General features: G+C 39.6%; 1 protein-coding gene across 13 annotated transcripts in view; it reads right to left on the bottom strand.

Moving 5' to 3' along the window:
* The window catches only part of LPP (LIM domain containing preferred translocation partner in lipoma), a 637,427-nt gene that overhangs the window by 408,995 nt on the left and 207,574 nt on the right, over window positions 1-20,858 (bottom strand). For all 13 annotated transcript variants that reach the window (XM_070583407.1, XM_070583403.1, XM_070583408.1 and 10 more), the window contains one exon: window positions 7,215-7,416. In XM_070583407.1, coding sequence (XP_070439508.1) covers window positions 7,215-7,407 — 193 coding nt within the window. In that variant the 5' untranslated portion in view covers window positions 7,408-7,416. The remainder of the gene's footprint in view (window positions 1-7,214; window positions 7,417-20,858) is intronic.

Raw genomic sequence — 20,858 nt, 5'->3', positions numbered from 1 at the left:
TTTATTATAGCAAGCAGTACATACATACCACAAGGGCAGGGATTGATTTCTGTTTTGCTCATTGCCATTACTTTAGCCCCTAGCGTTTCTGGGACAAAATCTAAGTATCAAGTAAATAATTGTTGAGAAAGTAAGCGATAGTAATTCCTTAGAGGTGTAAGTTATTTTATGGTTTATAAAACATTTACACACTCACTGTTATATTTGATCCTCAAAACAATCTTATAAGACAATTAATATTACCAGCTAATTTTGTAAATTAAGGAAACATGAAATAGAAGATTGTCATGCCCAAGGTCAAGTGGTGAAACTGAAGCTTGTTCGTAAATGCCCTGACCATCAAAGCAGCACTGAAACTTGGCTCCTGTGAGTGTCAATAAGGCCTACGAATATTTGATAAGATCTGATGCTAGCCAAAGAATTACAAGTTCTTTTCTCTTCAGGAAGATGCAATGTAAAGATCAAATTAATACAATTATTATCTGACCCTTTAATGAATGAACAGCTTGTCCTCTTTTCCCCCTGAGGGTTCTGAAAATTAAAACTCATGTACTGCACTCCACAGTGAAAGATGAGCTCAAGATGCTTACCCTGAACCAGAAAAGGGGCATGCCAGTCAAACCTGAGTCTCCTTAGAGTCCCTGATTTCTCAGTGAATTTGTGACTATCCTCAGGATAGACCATGCATAATTATAACAAACGTCTTGAGAAGTTGCAATTGCTCTTCTGTGATTGCCGGCAACTTCACAGGACTGTCAGGACTACATAATAGAAGATATTTCCCATTTGTACCTCCAAAGTCACAGGCCTGATTTACCTTTCGTGGTCGGGAACAGAGACTACAGGACTCCAGATACAGGAGAGCACACTGCTAGTGTAAATATTTAGATATCATTGTTCAGAGTTCACAATCAGTCCTTATACATTTTCTTTTTTGTTTCTTTTTTGCTTTCTGCTTTTTCTCCCCAAATCTCCCCAGTACATGGTTGTATATTTAAGTTGTGGGTCCTTCTAGTTGTGGCAAGTGGGACGCCGCCTCAGCGTGGTCTGATGAGTGGTGTCATGTCCGCACCCAGGATCCAAACGAGCGAAACCCTGGGCTGCTGAAGCGGAGCGCGTGAACTTAACCACTCGGCCATGGGGCCGGCCCCCATCATATATTTTCTACCACCAATTATTCCAGGTTAAAAAAAACAAAAAAGTTTTACTAACTGTAAGAAAAGAAGCAGCACCAAACCAGTCTATATACTCAATATTAAAATGGTAGGGAAAATCCATTTTAAATTATTTCTTTAAATATATTTCCATAAGTGGCCATCCATTTCCATCAAATTTTAGCTATATGTTGATAAAACAAATATGCCTTGCCTAACCATATTACATGACCTCACATCACTAAGGCTAGTTCTCCACCAAGTATCAATAACCCAGGACTCAACAATTCCTAGGAACCACGCCCAATCTTGCCTCTTCCAATCCAAGACGGTGGAGATGCAGTGGAATGAGCACAATTAGGAAACCCGGGTTCTGAATCCAGTTCAGCCCAAAACTCTTGATTAACCTCAGGAATCCATTCTCTTCCCTCTCAGACTCAAGTTTTCACATCTGACAAATGAAAGAACTGGACTAGAGAACCTTCAAACTCTTTTCCAGTTCTGCTGCTCAGAGACTTTGTGATAAAGGCATGAAGAATGGCTCTAGCATGCCAGCAGAAAGGAAAGAAGCTTGGCTGTCATCTCCATCATGGGAGACTCCATTGTTTACGATGGTATTTGGTTCTAGTTACTAGGTCTACCCCACATTAGCAATCACCTATAACTAGTCCCTCTCCATGGAATGGATTAATAACCTCAGGGTAGCAGAAAGCACAAAGAGATCTAATAAAAAATTTCCAGGTTTAGGACTGTCACTGAATAGAATTCATTTCACCCATTCTGATATGACTTTACAAGTCAGAGTGAAGCAAGACAGGCAAAGTTTGATAACAGAGGCCTTATTTATATTACATAGAAGTGTATAACGTAATATATGTAGGAATATTTGTGGAAAGAGTAATCATTTTGAAATTAATTTTAAAGAAGAACCACGAAATAATAAAACAATGGAGTTAGAACAGAAAAGGCTGTTTAGCCCATTCTCCAATAAACAGAACCCTTTAAAATCAGCAAGAGCCCTAGATATGAAGAGCAGAGCCTAGTTCTACTATTTTGCTAGCTACATGATTACTGAATAAGTTATTTCACTTCTGGTAATTTACCATCCAGTAAAATGGCAATAACATCTGTTCTACCTAATTCACACAACTACAGTAAGAATCCTCTTTCGAGAATTAAATGACAATGAATATGGTAGTGCTGGATAAACTATAAAGGATTGTACAAATATAAAGAGATTCCACCAAAAAGGTCACCTTGAATTTGTACCCTATGGATTCACTTTTTCAAAAATCTTACATAAAAAATGGTTTTAAGAGAAACTTCAGAGATTGGAAAAAGTCAATTCTAAGCCACAAGACAACTCCAACTTTACAAACTTGCAAACTTTACAAATCATTCTGTATGATAATCTCTTGTAATAATGCATTAGAAATATTATTAAATTTCATTCAGCCAAACTATTAAGAGATAGAGAACGTTTCCAATTCCCAGAGTTGTAATAACAGGAAAATTTCAAAACCATCTCAAGAAAATACTGTATTAGTAAAGTAGGAAAGCTCACTTACTTTGGTATCTACCAAGAACAGAAAAAGAAAGATTTATACTCTGTCTGCCATCAAAGTCTAAGGCTTTGTGGTTTTCTGCAAATTTGAAGCAGAGAGGGGACTCAGATTATAGGTTAAAGAACACTACTGGCTAGTACTTTAAAGACCAGAAGAAAAATCACATCATCTTGTTGCCCTCATCAGTCGAGAATAGAAGGTGATGGGACAAAACCAAGTGAACATACAAGAATCATTCCACTAAAAATGATATAGACACTTAACATGGTAAAATTCAAAGACAAAACTTAATAAAAAAATATATACGAGCTCTTAAGCATATAGTACAGGACACAAAAAGCCATTTGGAAATGTAGGGGTATTCCAAGACAGGTGCGGAAACACAAGTTCTTAAAAAAACAATCAGTAAAAAATATAAGAACAATGGTAGCAGAATAAAAGGAGCCTAAGGCCGAAAGAGCTAACTGGGGAAAAAGCACACCTCACTTTTAAGTGTGCCAAAGCCCTTTAGAGAAGGGTTATTAGAAAAATACCTTATAAAAGAAAATTATAACACATGGTATCACATAAACATAAGTTGATGTGGAAAACATGTGAGTACTTTTCCATTTTCACAGTCAGAATTAAAAAATGAGAAAGCACACCCCAGAGAATACAGACATAATACCAAGGTGAGAAATGTAATCAGTAACTTCGAGGGAACAGTGGTTAAACAACTCCTGGGCTTAAAAGCTCAAGGAATGGGTATGGGAGGGTAAAAGAATTCAAACACGTAGGTTGAGTTGCAGAACCATAAAGCGTAATAAGTAGTTGAGAAGCTAGAACCTGCGCCTGGATAAGCAGGTTTATATTGCTGTGGTTTAACTACTACCTCAAATATGACACGGAATATCTATCATGTGTCAGGTATCCTGCTGGCTGCTGTTGGGAGTAAAGGCGTGAGTCAGACAGGCCCTGCTCCAAAAGTTCTGAGTCCATTGAAGGAGATAGGCTCTTATGCAAGTAAATCTAGTCTAAGGCACATTGTGATAAAAATCATACGAGACGCATAAAGAGGTTATGGCACAGTGAAAAAGAGTCCTCAGTAGAATACAATACAAGGTCCTGGACAAACCCTGGACTCAGACAGAGGGTACCTGAGGTCCAGTGCCAACTCGGCCCTCAGCAGGCCACACATATCTAAGCAAATAACTTACACTCTCCACACTACAGTTCTCACATTTATACCAGAAAAAGGTGGACTGTGTGATTTCTATTAGTTCCAACTTTCTGTCTTCGCAGCCAAGGTTCTTGGAGGTCAGGCTCTGAATTAAGCTATGAATGAAAAGACTTTATGGACTAGAAATTGAGGGATAGTGTGGGCTGAAAGCAAAGAAGAGGGTGAGCTGAGGCACAGGACTCTGGCATCACCAACTCATGCTGCAAATAAAAACTGTGTTACCTATTATCTGGGGATTTCACTAATGGTATAGAACATTCTAAATGTACAAAAAGAGAAAAAGGAAATAGATATAAATTTTAAAAATGTATAAAAATTTAAACAAAAAATGACATGAATTATAAAAATGTTTAGAATACCAGAGAATGTACTAACATGTAAATTAAATACAAAGTAAAGCAAATCTTACACTTCTAACAAGTATCGTGTCATAATATATAGCAGATGAAGAGATGCAGCTTCATTTAAACAAGAAGTCTGAATATCCACGAACTTTTCCCCATATTTGTCTTTAAAATGTATGTATGCAAGGGAAATTTCTTCTTTCACATATTCAAAAAAGGTTACATTAAAAAAGAGAGAGAGATTGGCAGAATTGCAAGAAAGAATCAAGACTTCAGAAATTAAATGAGACTGAATTGCTTCAAATGAGGATGCCATATTCCAAACTGTTTATTGCAAGAGAAGAATTACTGAGCAGTGCACTCACCCATCCAGCCATCCGCCATCCATCCAAATATATATATACATAAGAACATACAGACATACATTTGACCATACACAATCATTCCTACTAAAAACACAGTCACGTAATAAGAGCCAAGAGGAACATAAGGACGAGCGAGAAACCATGTCTTGTTGCTTAAATGCGGAAACAAAGCTTACATTCTTACAAGGAAGTAGGGAAGTATCATCATCATATGGGGCCTGAGTGCCACATATGCCATGAATAGAAGGACAGGCAGTAGAGCATGCTGGGTAAGGACAACAGCCTCAGTGTGGAAACCATTGGCCACAAAACCATTGAGAATGTCACCTCTCCTCTCTGAGCTTCCATTTCTTTATGTAAAAAACCACTTGTTTCATAGGGCTATATGAGAAGACAGTAAAATGATAATGAAAAAACATAGTGCCTTATATAGAGTACATGTCCAATACATGACAGAGGAAGAGCAGGAGGAATAACAAAAGACGCAGAAATTTGATAGTCAGAATAAGATGTATGTGGCAACCCAGGGAAGGGAGTGATCACTTCTGATCTAGGCCATGCCTAGATATTCTGGAGAAGGTGATATAAGAAGGATTTTGACAGGTGACAAAAGGGTGTGGGATGGCATGTTGAGAAAGAACAAAGAGTTTGAGCTGCAGAGTAGTAGAGATTATGTCTGTGTCCCTAGAGAACAAGACAGACAGTGGGCAAACATCACACAGTGCAGTGAAGAGAATGGGGCATCTCAACGTAAGGAGAGGCACCCAAGGGGCCAATGCACATAATTCATAGCATTTGAAGTGAAGGGGTCTGAAGAGACCATTACATGCTTCTCTCCTTCCTTTCATACACATCACCTACTAGCCTACTTAACACAGGACCTGCCCCCATGCTAACCCTTGGGTGTGCATCGACTGTCATACTTCCTAAGCCTTCCTCACATGTTTGCCTCCTACTCTAGCAGGGAACCCGTCTTACTCCCTTCATATTGTAGGGGAGTCCGTTTTATCTCTCCCCTAAAGTTAGGAGAGAAAATAACAATCCACCTAGTAAGCAGACAATGGGAAACATCGAGAAAGCCAACACATGATTCCTCCTGTCCTTAGAAAGAGGGATTCTCTTCCAAATCCCATTCCCAAATCCTGCAACCACTAAAGAATGATGAGCCAAGGAAAACCAGTTCCACTAAGTCCTTGATTAACAGCAATGATGTAGTCTCCTTCAAGGCCAATAAAACTCCAGACACTGCCGTGGAGATTAGGAGACCACCAAGGATGTCATTTATTATTTTTCCAGAGCAGCTTTCTAATGGTCTTGCTCTTGCCCTTTCTGGAGAAAGGATACCCAAAGATCCACAGCCACAGCTCAGGTGTGCATGCTGATGCCTGACCTCCCTATCACCTGCCTAAGCAGCCAGCCACCTTACATAAGCTAGACAACTGGTCTAGGCTTCTGACTTCAGAAGTCATTAGATACTAATTAAAGTACCAATAGACCAGTAAAGTGTGTACTGGGGGCAGTGAGAGGACTAGGAGGAAACGAGAAAAACTGAACTGTGTCAGAGAATGTGAAAGAGTCTCATGCAATATTGTCTAAACGAACACACTAATGTCATGCAAGAAGCAATTAGAAATATCGTGGAGAGGGTAACATGATTTTTTTTTAAAAGCAGGATGGGGAGGAGGCAGACATGAGGGAGAAATAAAAAAAGGGGTGCTGAATCTCCTTTCACTGCCCCTTTTCTCTCAGCTCCCGGAAGCCTAACGTTTTTCTGTTTGCTAGTTATGCATTAGTGTTCATGGATTTGGATGAGCTGCTGACATTGATTGGTAAAAATATAGACTTCTTCAACAAAAAGCACAGTGCTCTTCACGCTGCCTATGGGTTTACTGTGTGAGTGGGCACGTCCTTACACACCTGCGATGCTGAGCTCATGCAGATCTTCAAACTCCACTTGATGTAAACTGAATGGACTGCTATCCAAAATGCCTAACACTAGGCTTCACTCAAATTTGTCCGTGAGCTTCCACAAAAGCAGACCTCACAGAACTCTCTAGACCATTTTACCCTACAGCAGCCTACAGAAGGAAAAATAGCCAGAGAAGGCAAAACGATTCCAAGTGCCTTATTAGGTTCACTTTGTATGGGTTTCCCTTCAGATCACTGCTTGGCAGCATTTTGGGGCACTTGACCAAGGGCAATAGGGAGGGAAAACTGGGTGGTAGACATATCTCTAGAAGACAATGGAAGGAGATGGAGGATGATGCAGTAGAAGGGCACTGAGCTATGAATGAAGGGACGAGGGTTCTAGTTTTGGCTCCACCTCTAACTCACAGTATAAACATAGCCATATAACCCCTAAAAGGTCTCAATCTCTTTATCCCTACGAGAAGGGGTGGCCTAGATGGTTTCTAGGTTTCTTTAATCTTTGATAGTCTATAAACTGTGATAACCACATTATGAATTCTTGAGCTAGCTTTTTCTGACACAACATTGTGCTGTAAGCCACTTTTATTATATTGAACTGTCCCACTTTGGGCACCCAACCCTGATGTCCCCACACTGACCTTCACCTCCAGATTGCTTGTAGGGGTTGTACTTGGGCTTTGGAGCAACCACTGGTGCAAACTTCTTGGGCGGCTGTTGTGTGGACACTGAAATGCTGGGGGTCCCAAAGGAATGGGTGGTCTCCATCCGTGCAGGCACATGGCCAAAGGGCTCACCAGTGCTTTTCGGTGGCAGCCAAGATGGGTGAGACATGGTTGGAATCTGGAATTGAAAAGAAATTAACACAATTGTTTTTACAGAAGCATGAAAATGGAGGCGACATACCTCACTTCATTATTATTTCATCTTAATCCATACTTAATGAAGACTTGATGAAGCTGCCTGAGAAGAAGAAAGAAGAAAGAGAAAAGATGGAAGAAGGCAGAAAGAAGAAGGAGGCAGAGGACAGTGAGGAAAGCTTACCTTAACTGGAGAAGGAGAAAAATTAAACACTCCTTAAACCAATCTTGACCACCTCTTTCAACACTTATCTATTTTAGTGCCCAGCACCATTCAGGAAATAAATATAAATAAGAGATGCTCCCTAACCTGAAGAAGTTCATATGGTAGGAGAATCTTATACCAGCAAAGTTGGAAAAAATCTTCAATTTCATTAATAATTTATTAAAATGATTACCACACCAATTAAACGGTGGTAACTTACCTAAATGAGGTGATATTATCTAACTGAGGTAAAAAAAAAAAGTGTTGCTGGGATGCAGAAAAAGACAAGTTCACCTCTTGCTGGGAGCAGAAGGAAGACCTTGTTAATGAGTTGACCTTCAGACTGGGCCTGGAGTGCTGAGTAGAGGTCAGGCCTTAACAATGTAGCAAAATTGCACAGGCAATTTATGTTTAGCGTGGCTGGAGGGGGAACAAGGAAAAGTAGCTAGCAAAGAACTAAAACGTGGGATGGAACCAAAACCCAAACAGCTTTGCATGCAAGCTTGAGGAGTTTGAATTTAGTCGGTAGGCATCAAGGAACCACCAAAAGTTTACTCTTGAAACCAGGACATTATAAGTGAATGTCAGGACACTTGAAAACCATCCCTCTGGTTGGAGAAGCTATGCCCCCATCAAGGGGCACTTGCAAATTGGGGGAATGGGGACATTTGTTTGCACAATGCGGGACAATTACTGGCACTTAGTAGCCAGGGACTAGAATATTCAACACCTGTAATGCACAGGTCAGCCCCACATGTCAAAGAAATGCAGCATTAGGAGCTATGCTGAACTGATAGGATATTGGACCTTTACGCAAAACTTAACTGGGAGGGGGACAAACCAGCCCAGCCCAGGTGCGGTTCTCATCAGATTACAATACACTATGTGAGGAAAGCAAAAGGATGTCTAGCGTGTCAAGGTAAGCCAATCACCACTCCAGGCAGCCTGCAGGCTGGGGCTGAGCCTCACAGACTGCTGCTGAGGAGGGCTCTCCAAGCCTGATTGCAAGAGCTCTCCAGCACGGGGAGGCCCGGAAGGCACCCTGCACCCGCTCCCAGCCCCAAATCCACCCAGTAATTTATTAATTGAACTGAATTAATTGAGAGAGCTACATGATTATCTCCAGATGTCTTTAGAGACAAAGAAGACTGGAAATGCAGGAAAAAATAAAAACCTTAGCACGTGCCATGACAATGAAGAGTTGGAGGGGAAGGGGTAGGGCCCCGGCACAGTGTTGCCTGAGTATTAGTATCAGGCCACACCAGTATGAGTGACACGACCTTGAGCAGCCCCCTCTCCCCGTCTGGTCCTCAGGTACCTCCAGTCCCTCAAAATTAAGATCAAAGCCCTGTCCTCTTTAACTCACAGAGTTTTTATGACAACCAACGAGACAATAACATTAGAGTGCTTTATATACAGTAAAGCGCTATGCAAAGAGAGAGGAGGAAAATTGTTAGAGGTGTAGTTTTCTCTATAAGAGAGGATGACATGAATCAATGAAGAGGACTCTGAATTGGGAACCATGAGGTTTCTGTCACTGAAGCCAGTAGTGACATTGGCTTTTCACTATGGTTGCAGGCCCCTTCTTTTCCTCTTTCCCCACTATACCTTGTGCACATGCTATGTACATATCCACCTGATAAACTGTGAGTTCCTTGAAAGGGCAGGGAGATATCTACACATCCCTAAACCACCATGATAAGGCCCAGCACAAAACCAATACAGAAAAACAACCATGAATGTCTGGTTTACTCATGGTTCTTAAACTTGGCTGTACATGAGAATCATTTGAGAAGATTTTTTTTTAATACCAAAACCAAGCCCATCTCTCAGGGTTGAGAAACACTAATTTTGGTTTCGTGCTTTTTTTTTTTTTTTTTTAATTGAGTCTCAGTCTTCTACTAAAAGGGGATAAAAGGGTCTGTTCTGCTTTCAACATAACCGAAGCGAGTCTAAGTGGGGAACAAGTAGGATAAAATAAAGGTTTGAAAATTCTAATGCACTGTGCACATTTGTAGTATAAATGTTATTTGTACACTTTAAAAAATGGGTTAATATTATCCTTGCAACTTTTCTGTAAATCAAACGTTATTCCAAAGCAGAAACTTTAAAAAATGAGTTAATGTAGGATGCAGTGATTTCTAAACCAAAGAGCCACATTTCCAGAGCAATCTCACATTGCCAATTAACTGTGGAATCCTGACCTTTTCAGATATGCCATAGATATAAAGGAACAGGCAAGTTCTGGGAGAGTATGAAAAACAAAAACTTAAGCATCGATATGCAAATCATTGACTCCATCATCTTTTCAGTTGTCTTCAGCACCATCTATTACCCTAACACTGCCTTTCCCATGGAGAGACTTCTAGCTCTACTTCCTGAGAGTGCCAGTTTGCAGATGACCTTAACAGCATCCTCTCATACCATTCTTCTGTATGTTAACAGTGGCTCAGTGACACCATTCTCAGGATTTGTAATGAATTTTCATGACCCAAACCCTTGCTCATGCTGTGCCCACAATCTACAATGCCATTTCCCTCCCTTCATTTTCCATCAAGTCCTATTTTTTTTATCTTGACCCAGCTCAAATGTCTCTGATGCTGTGAACATTTCCCTAACTCCCCCAAAAAAAGAGTAGCTTAATTCTGGGCTCTTTTAGTACTTGTTTCATACTTATAACAGTCCACACGGAAGCTATTTATTCACCTGCTTGTCTCCCCCAATAAGCTGGAAGCTCCTGAGTGGTCTCACTATACCAGCACAATGCTTGGCTAGGAACCCTTTGAAAACTGTGTTATGCATGAAGGAGTGAATGAATGAATGCTGATCTCTTTGGCTACTCATCCCTTTCTAGAATCTCTATATCTCCCTCCTTAGCATCCATTGATATAATCATCTCTTTTTCCCTTCCTTAATTTAGCAATGTAATGAATCATGTTGACAGATTTCCAGATATTGAACCATCTTTGCATTTCTAAAAAGAATCCCACTCAGTCACAATTGTAGTGTTTTGTTTGATATATTGATGAATTAAATATGCTATTTTATATAGAATTTTTGTACATGTAATCATAAGACTGATCATTCTGTAATGTTTTTTCCCTACTTGTTTTACTTATCATTATTAGGTTTTGATATGAGGGTTCTGTATCCTTTTCTACTGTTTGGATTAGTTTAATAACGAGATTGGAATTACCTGACCTTTAAAAGTTTATCAGAATTCAGTGTAAAGTCATATAGATATGATACTTTAATAATAGATCCTAATCATATTTCCAATAACTTCTATGATAAATGTAGTAGTTTTATGCTTGTATTGAGGTTATTTTTCAGCATTTATATTCTGCTGAAATTTCATCCATTTCCTCTAGGTTTTATCTCCGCCCCCTTTCAACCAAGTTACCTCTCAACTAAAAATGATCTCTCATCTACTCTGCATGATTTAGATGCTGACTATCACTTCCTTCTAGCCCTTAAAGACATAATTCGTGTTCTCTATCCTCCAGTTCAAGTTGCATACCCTTTAGTACACTTCCACAGCACCTGGAGTACTGCCATCCTTACACTCATCATGTGTCACTCTGCCTCTCTGCTTGTCTGTATCCCAAACTAAACTCTTGAAGCTTTGAGAGTGGAAGTAATTATTCTCTAATCCCAGGGCCTAATACATAATAGGCACTCAATAAAAATATCTGTTAGTTTAATGAATGAATAAATTGATTTGCCTAGCAGGGGAGCTCCAGATGAATCAGATTCTCATCTTGTACTCAAGGAGCTTGAAACCTACCTGTGGGCAGATATATCTGTATCTGTGAAAAGAGAGAGAGAGCAACACAAAGCATACAAAAAAAACCTGGAGTACATCACAGGAGCTAGCACAGGCTTGGCAGGGGTAGGCCTTAACAAAGACTTTGAAAGCTGGGTGGCTGTGAAGGATAAAGGGAGCAATAAGCATGATGGCTGGAAACACGGTGAGCTCAAGGAAGAAGCAAGAAATTTCTGTGGGACAGGAGCAGACCACTTGTACTGAAATGAGGGACTCAGGGAAAATACTTAGGGAAAAGGTTTCAAAGATAAAGTAAGCTTTGCTTTTTAAAGAACTTATATAGAGAAATAAGGACTAGAACTTTTATCTTTGACCAGTAATCTGACAGGAGTGAAAACTCTATGTAAGAAAAATTAATCCATGCAGGATAGATCCAAGGAAGGCAATAAATACAACACATAGACACAGAGTCCCTGTAGCCCAAGTTCTAGTCTCAACTTTGCCAGTGTGACCTTTAACCAGAGAGAATACTCGTTTGCAGAAGGAATGTCTGTAAAGTCCCAGTCAGCTCTAATACTCTACAGTGCTTTCCTTCTCTGAGATCTTAATTACAGCCCTTCATTTTGATAAACGGGTTTGAGGAAACCTCACAAGTGTAGTGAACAGATGAACTAGAACATGTCAGTTGGGGTTTCTCAGCTTCTCAGAGAGACCAATGTAAACACAAAGATAATCAGTGAAGAGAGTTGGTTTTGCTGGACCAAAACTTACTCTGCTCTTACTTCCTCTGGTTCTAGATCGGTTTCACTCTAAGGTTACAACGATCACGAAAGCAAGAAGTGAAAGGGAAGATCCCCACAGAGGCTCTGAAGATACACAAACACCATCAGAAGAGAGGCAAACAAGAGAAATGGCCCTCGTCTAAGCAAAATGCCTACTAATGAAGGGAATTAGAGAGCTGGGGCTCCCTAAGCACTGGTCTTTCAGGAACTGTCGTCAAATGCAAAGCAATTAAGAACCTAAGAGGTTTCACTTACACCCTCTTTCTTGATCTTCTGTCCTCTTCTTCTAGCTGTTAAGTGGGTACAAGAAAGCCACAGGCTGACAATAAATAGCAAGCGTCTATTAAGGACTTACCATATGCCAAGCTATTTTCTAATGGCTACATATTCTGACTATTATATGAGGTAGGATTATCATTCTCCACATTTAGCAGATCAAGATGGTAAGACTGTAAGAGTTAAATAACTTACTCAAGGATACACAGTTAACAAATAGCAAAGCTGAAGCTTAGACAAAGGTCTTTGACCCCAAATCCATGGTCTTCACCACGGAACCACTTCTCTGGTTGGAGGCAAAAGGAAAATACCACAGTCCAAAGGAAATCATCACTTTGAAACAGCAGATTTTATTCGTATCTCCATTCCTAGCTCCTGGATCTTCTCTATTGTGTTCCATCAGACCTAACCATCATGAGCCGCAGGATCACAAACTGAAGAAGTCAAAAGTCTGACCAAACTAATCAAGGCACAACATAACTCAAATAACTACAAAGTTCCTATGATGACTAAGACCTTCCTCTGCAGGTGGGAAAACAGAGCTACAGGGAAAGTGACATTTAACACTAAAAAAAGCTACTAAGCCTCTCTAAAGAGACCACGTGAATGACAAGTCACTGTCATCCATAAAAACAGAACTAACTAGTGTTTGCTCAAGTTGTTTTTCTATTCTAAAATCAACATTGTACTCTTCTTTAAACATTTACATAGATCACCAAATTTAAAAACAATCAACCAATCATTGCACGGTATTATCTAACACCAAGTGCTGTAAGCTTACAGAATTGGTTTTCAAAACTGTCTGCACACTAGACTCATCTGGGACTCTTTATGTACATATTCTGATTCAAGGGTTGAGAAGAATTGACCAACAGCATTTATAATAATCTTTAAATCACATTGCATTAGTCCCTAATCTCCCTTGGCAATTAACCCAAGGCCTGGCTCTTGGTCAATGTTTGCTGAATAAATGAATGATACTGAAGGAAGAGACAGATTACTAACATCACTATTTTAGTGGTAGAAGAATAAAGACATTGAGGTGCTGTGTAACTTATCAGATGTAGTTGATGGCAAACTAAAGTTTAGGATTCATGTCCCTTAGCCACATTTTCTTCATTTAAACAAGCAATTAAGATTTAAATAACACTTTCCTATAACTTTGGAGGTTTTTCACTATCTTTCCTCTTTATGTAAAAGTCACCACCATCCTAGAATTTCAAAACTGCTTTCTTAATGATCTATTAAAATGGCACAACGTGCTTCACCTTCCAGGCTACTGCTGATCAGCTTTTTCTACATCTTGGTATTCAGCTGGAGGATACTGGATGGATCTCCTGAATTCAGACCCAGTTTCCAGTCTTAGCTATGCCATGAGCTCATAGTGCAACCTTTGCTCTCTCAGGGACCGCAGTGTCCTCCTCTGAAAATGAGGTGATTGGATTAGATGACTGCTAATGACAACTCTTCACAAACTCTTACGATTCTATGCAAGATCCGGACTCTAGAACTAGCCAAAAGCAAACAAAAGTCAGCCATGGAGATTCCGAATCATCTATAATTCTCCTCTTAGCTCATCAGTGAGGAAGCTCAGCTCTCTTTTTTTTTTTCTTCTTTTTCTTATCACCCGTTTCCCTGACTCTTCAATCTTCACCGTTGTGGGAGGGAATCTTAGATTGATCTCACAGATTACCAAGGTATCAATCAAGATTTATTATGCACAAGTAAATAAGTACTTTAGGCAAACCTTTTCCAAACGATGTAGGTAAGTCCCTACCAGTGTAATTACGAAGCAGATATGCTGTGGCATGTGATGGAAGCGTGGGAAGAGAACGTTAAAGAATAAGGCAGGCTGAAAATTACACACAATTGTTAGCTGAACAGCAAATGCAATCACTCTTCCTCTGAAGCATCGGGTCAGATGAGAGCCGGAAGGCCAGAGCAGGATCTACCAGGGGCTGAAAATGTCAATGTATTCACTCAACTTCTCTTTACAGGCAGCTTTGGCCCAGCACTGGCTAAGTGCCCCACTCTCTGCATGGACAGCTGGCATTACTCGGAAGGGGTGACGAGAACACTCTACAGAAATGCCAAACCTTTATATAGGCCATCTGAGAGTCAGTTGGAAATAGTGGAAAAAGCACTGGACTTAGATGTAGTGGACTTGGTATAATTTCTAGCTCAGTCACTAATTGGCTCTATGACTTTAGTCCCTTGACCTCCTTGAACCTCCAAGTCTCTCGCCTCTGTAAACCAAAGATTAGATGTCTGCAACCAGTCCCTCCAACTCTCATGCTCCTGATTCCTCCTCCAAGTCTGCAAATTGAGTAAGCTGAGGTTTCTTACAAAACTGTCTTAATTCCTATGAGTTCCACTGACCAGGGAGTGTAGAGTGAAAGGAGGTAGGCTAGGAATCAACACATTAAATGTCAACCTGCCTTGCACAGAGTTAGTATGAATACAAATCAATGGTAAAGGTGTAATCCTTATTAATGGTGACACTGTTGGTGGCAAGAAAAACTCAAATGCCGTTGTAGATCCCAAGTAGATGAAGAAGCAGCATGGGAGAGAAGCATCAGTCCAGATAAATAAACATTGGTCTCTGATAAAGAAGTGAGGCAGAATAGAGACCTAGCCCCACAATGCACTTTCACTTCAGATTCAGAATGTCACATGAAAAGGGAACAATCCACCCTGATAGGGAAACAACAGCCCTAAGAGACCAGGACTCGCAGGAGAAGGCAAAGGAGAGAATGGAACCAAATCCATTACTAATTGACTGGTCTTTATTTGCCGCAACTCCCATCAGTCATGGGCTGACAACAGCCAGGACAGGCTATTCAATGGCGAAGAGGTCATCAAGAGTCCCAGCTGGGAGAAATCTTCGGAACTCATCTGTTCCTTCTAATGTGAATATTCAAAAACCAAGATTTAGAGAAGCTGAAGTGACTTCTCCAGGGTAATGCAGCAGCTAGTACATATCAGAGACTGGATTCAAACCCAGTTGTTCTGCTTCCAAAACGCATTTCTGGTGGAAAAGTTTCACAAAACAAGCTAATAATGCTATGGACTGTTGGATGATAACTAGAAAGAGGGGGTAAAAGGCACTGGAATGGACAAAAGAGTAAAGAATTTGTCTTCCAAAAGAGTCAGCACCCACGCCATTGAAAATTAGCACAGAAGTCATGTGACCCCAAACTTGCACTCTAGGTCACGTTTAATAGCAATGTTTCTACTTGGCTAAGTGATCAAGAAAATATTTACCCTCTCTGGACCTCAATTTCTCCAGCTCTAAAATAATAAGCATTAAGAAGATGATCACCAAAATCTCCTCTTGCCACAACGTTTTATGTTCTGTAATGGTATAGCTCGTTTGTGGAGTGTGCTGTGCTTGCATAAAATGTGCTCTGAAGGAGGCTTCTTCTAACTCTCTGATTCTAAGAACAGACTTTTTCTCTACAAGACTGAGAGAAAGGGGCAAATAATACCTTGAGCCCTTTGAGCTCGATAAATCTACTTCTAAAAGTGGAAATCTGGATTTATAAAGACAAGATTCTGAGTGCCCAACTCATAAGAGTTTTAAAAGTCCTGGTTTATATCTTGCCCTTCCACTAGGATGAAAAAGTGATGATGGGAAAAATCACCAATGTAATCTCTAATGAGGCCTAGCAATCTCTTTGGTGGTATCTTCTCATTCCAAACCCACTGCTAAGTGGGTAGGTCCACAAGTTAATTGCTGCTCACTTTTCTGCATTCCAGTGACAGCCTGTTCAAACTTGTACGAAAACACACAAACACAGTGTTTTAGTTATCTGTTTACAAGTCTGTTGTGCCCATTAGTCAGGCCACAGAATTTTACTAGCATTTGAGAGATGTTTTAATTTTTTTAACAATTTTGTTTATTTTTCCTTTATTTCAAATTAACTTTGATATTCCAATAAAAGTAAATAGAATAATAGGAAAACATTCTATTTTAGATATAACTTGAAAAAGTAGAAATATTTAATTTTGTCTTCAGTGAATATGAGTCCACTACTGACAAATCTCAGGCTATATTTACATCTGACAATACCACATGTGACCCTGTGAACTAATGTTTATTCAGGTTATTCATAACCTGCTAAGAGTAATCATAGCAACAAGATATAGAGTTAACTGTTACACTTCAGCCTTCTGAACATTATATTGTTCACAAAACTGTCACCTGTCAACTGTGCTGTTTGTATATTGTCAGAATCGCTGGTTGTAAACTAGCTTAGAGCTTATGCATAGAGTTTGGACACTATAATTTGAATTAATATTATTGAATTTACACAATATTATTATTATAAAGTTTCCAATTTAATCTTTGTTTCTCTAGTATTTAATTTTCATCTTAAATTTCTGTAAAGCAGAAAATTTATTTCATTCTAAGATTAAAATATAAGGAGATTGCTAAATTAAATAAAAATGCTTAGATATTGGAAAAATAAAGGAGGGGGAGGAGAGGTACAAATTGTCAACTTTCAAGAACCATAAGATACAGTTTTAGAAAACTGAAAGACTCTACTTCATGCATTATATGCTCTGAAATAATAATTTTGTTTAACACCAATCCCAAGAGCCTGGAGAAATTTCTCAGCATTTGAAATGGTATGAAAAACAGATAGGCTTCTCATTAGAATGTGTTATAAATTCAAATTATGTAAGAGAGACTAGTTTTGCAATTTCACATTTAATACCAAAACAATTGAAACCATTTTCAACTGGTGACCTTTTCCTAAGTCATGTTGGAAGTTGTTCCACTTTTATTTCAAAATTTTGAAACAGAGACAAAAATCTGTGGAAGCGTTGACCAATGGCAGCAGAGTAAAAATGAGCCAGGCAGTTTCGGATCAGTTTCAGAATGACGTGAGTGGATGTTATTCCCTTTTAAATTTCTCTCGATGAGAGGGTTGGTGTTGTGCCTTCTGCATTTTTATCAATTATTAACCACCACGCAAAAAAAGACAACATAATGCATGAAGAATGTACTAATTTGGCTATTATTCTGGGGAAATAACACACACACACACTCTTTAGATGTTTGTAAAGTAATAGTTAATGACAGAACATTCACCGATATAGAAGTTTAATATCCAAGAAGCATGAAGTTGTTAATGTAGATATTTCTTCTAACGTGGAGCTGAAGTTGAAACATAGCCACCATCTGTGAGCTTGCTTGTACATATCCAATGACTGGGAACTCATTACCTCCCAAGGCAGCCCTTTCCATGGCAGAAAAGTTCCAACTGCTAGAAAGTTACACGTGGCTGAAACCTGTATTCCCAAAGAACCACCTATAGGTCCATCCTTTGCCTTTTGTTTGTCCTTTGCTGTGTAAGCCCTCTTAGACGTGGCAGCCCTCCAGATACTTAAAATAATTTTTTAGTTTCCTATTCTGTTTATTTTTTCCTTGTTTCAAGTTTAAAAAGTCCATTTCTCCCTTTTCCAACTAGCCTTACAGCTTTAGAACAATAATATAAAATTTAAAATCTCAAACTAGTAGTTTTCAAACTTTTCCTTAGCAAAAAATTGCTTCCTCATGCCAAATCTTTAAGAAATACCCAAGAAAGTAGATGAATTGAGATAAAAGAGTTGTTGGGAGGCTGGCCAATGGTCGAGTGGTTAAGTTCACGCGCTCCACTTCAGCGGCCCGGGATTCACCAGATTGGATCCTGGGCGCGGACCTACACTCCGCTCATCAAGCCATGCTGTGGCAGCATCCCACACAGAAGAACTAGAATGACTTACCACTAGGATATACAACTATGTACTGGGAATTTGGGGAGGAAACAAAAAGAGGAAGATTGGCAACAGATGTTAGCGGAGGACCAATCTATCTCACCAAAGAAAAGCATACCTTTAAAAACAAAAGAGTTCTTTGGACTTTATTTAAATCTTCATCCTCATCCTTGGGAAGAATATACTTCAGTGGGGGAGAAGTATAAAATGCATTACTTTCCTAGCCTTCCTATGAGGGCTATGCAGTGAGCCAGGATGAAAATCCACTGCTCTAAATATTACAACAGTGATTGTAAGTAAATAAAGAACAAAGATGGTGTCTTCCTTTATTCTCCGAGTGCCCGTTACAGAGATTGTCTCATCATCAGTGCTCAGCAAGTGATTATTATATAAAAGAGAAGGCAAACTTAAAGATTTGGGAATACAAAGAGTTAAGCTCTGCTTTTGAATCATGTTAGTTCACATTTCAAAAACTGTTCTCTGCAGTTCCTTATAATTAAGGTGACCATACATCCAATTTATGCCTGCTGTTTCAGTCTAATTATTAACAGTGCCCCTTTTCACTCTCAAAAGTGTCCCAGTTAAAATGATATCTTACATATATCGTCACTTTACTTATAACATTGTGATAATGGGGTTTTAGTCAGAGTCCAAGAAAATTCTGTATATGACAGGGTCTTCTTCCAAAGGTCCATATGGACAAAGACCTCCCATTCTCTGAGTTTATTACTGAACTTGCTAAGAGGGCAGAGCAATTAGCAGTGGGAAGTAAATGAAGCTTTGGGGGCATCCCTGCTTCAGAAGCAAGTGCTTCTCAGTAAAGAAGGGAAGAATGTACTGGGACGATTCTGCAGGAGTAGATGAATGCAAGATACTGCAGAAATCTAGAAGAAGCTAGTATCAACTACCCCACTCACTCAGCCTCTTTCTCCTGAAGCAAAGAATATCATCTAAGAAAATCAAATTATTTATTTCAGTTATGTCTTCACCATTGCCTACTCCTGTCCCGTACCCTCATCAATAATATTAGCAATTTTGTCATGTCTACTTGGGTTCAAATAGAAGGACGACAGGTTTGTCTGATTCTTAATTTGGAAGAGGAAAAATAAGGGAGTGAACAAAAATAAATAAATAAAATGTGTTATTCACTAGGGTACAAGAGTAAAGGTGGAGGGGATTACTTATAATTGTTTTACATTTCTAAGTAGGAGTTTCATGAGAGTTAAGGGAGACGAAGTCAAAAGAATTCAATGCAGGCCCATAGGCGTCATGTCTATTTAATCTATTTTTTAAAACCATTTTATATTGATTTCCATTGCAAATTCTAAATGTGTATTTCGCAATGGGGGGTGTGGGGTAGGGAAGCCTCAAGATGGAAAGTTGACAACCCTTGCCAAAGATGGAACTTCCCCCAGACATGGTAAGCAATGTTATATCATAATACTGTATGTCTCCTGTAGTACTTTCCAAGATGTTTGAAACCAAAAGTTTAGAATACTCTCTCAGCTCAGGATCTTCCCTCCTTATGGCATTTTTTCTGATAAATAGGAATTCCCCTTAGGGATTTCCTAAAGTAAAACTGTCACATTCCCTTCTGTTGCACAAATAATTACACTGACAAATAGATATAATAGAACATAATCATTATCTATCCTGAATTTAGTATCTACTACACAAAGCGCCTATGGAAGATATGCCCAAAATATGAAAATCATAACCCTTACTCTGTTGGATATGGTGGGTCAGCACTCAAACTTGACATATTGCAGAGGCTGCCTTACAGGTAGGGTTTGATTACAAAAGAGATTCTGCCAAAATATATGTACCGGCTTGAGATTTGGAAGACAAAAGTTAAGACAGAGGCCATTTTTCGCTGCTTTGGCTTGTTCTCTGCTGGAAGCGCAGTCATGGAGACAGGGATTTTTCTGCATCCACATTCCCATATTCCGTTTTCAGTCTTGTGGTTGTCAAGAAGCAGCTGCGGCAGGGTGTGGGGGCTGGACTCCATGTCTGAGGGTCCAATTACCACCTTCCTTATTGCAGCTTCTGAATCTCTGGTTCACAAGTCCTGTGCTGTATTGAACTCAACAGTTCTATGACAGCCTCATGCGTCTCTGCCGTCCCGACTGTGGAAAAGGTAGTGACTTTGCGTGGTTCCGGAATTCGTTAGCGGGACCTCAGCCATGAGCCTGCTCTGTACAATCCTTCCATTTATTTCGAAGCACTTAACACCCTGTATTAAATCTTTTCTGCTTAAAATATCTAGAGAGGTTTGTTTGCCATAGTAAACCCTAACTAAATCCCCCTCGATATCCTTAAAATTTCGTTTGCCAATAACAATAATGACATATTATCAACAAGAGACAGGTTCAAATCATTCATTGTGCAAACAAATCCTGAGTGCTATGCTAAGTGCTCTCATCATCCGTGGGGAGCAGAGCCATGCACAGAGCAGACACAGTGATCCCCTCTCAGAGCCCCCGTCTGACGGGAAGAGGCCTGCTACAACAGCGGAAGTACTAAGCGACATGGAGCGAGCCGTTGGGAAACCTAATCTAATCTCAGCATTCTGCCTTGGCTCTATCACTAACTGGCCACGTTTTCTAATCAAGGAGGCTAAAGTGGATGAAAGT

Source organism: Equus przewalskii, chromosome 18, assembly GCF_037783145.1.
Source record: "Equus przewalskii isolate Varuska chromosome 18, EquPr2, whole genome shotgun sequence".
Classification (NCBI taxonomy): Eukaryota; Metazoa; Chordata; class Mammalia; order Perissodactyla; family Equidae; genus Equus; species Equus przewalskii.
Note: the sequence above shows the minus strand (reverse complement) of the source record. Positions and strands in the feature narration are given on the sequence as shown.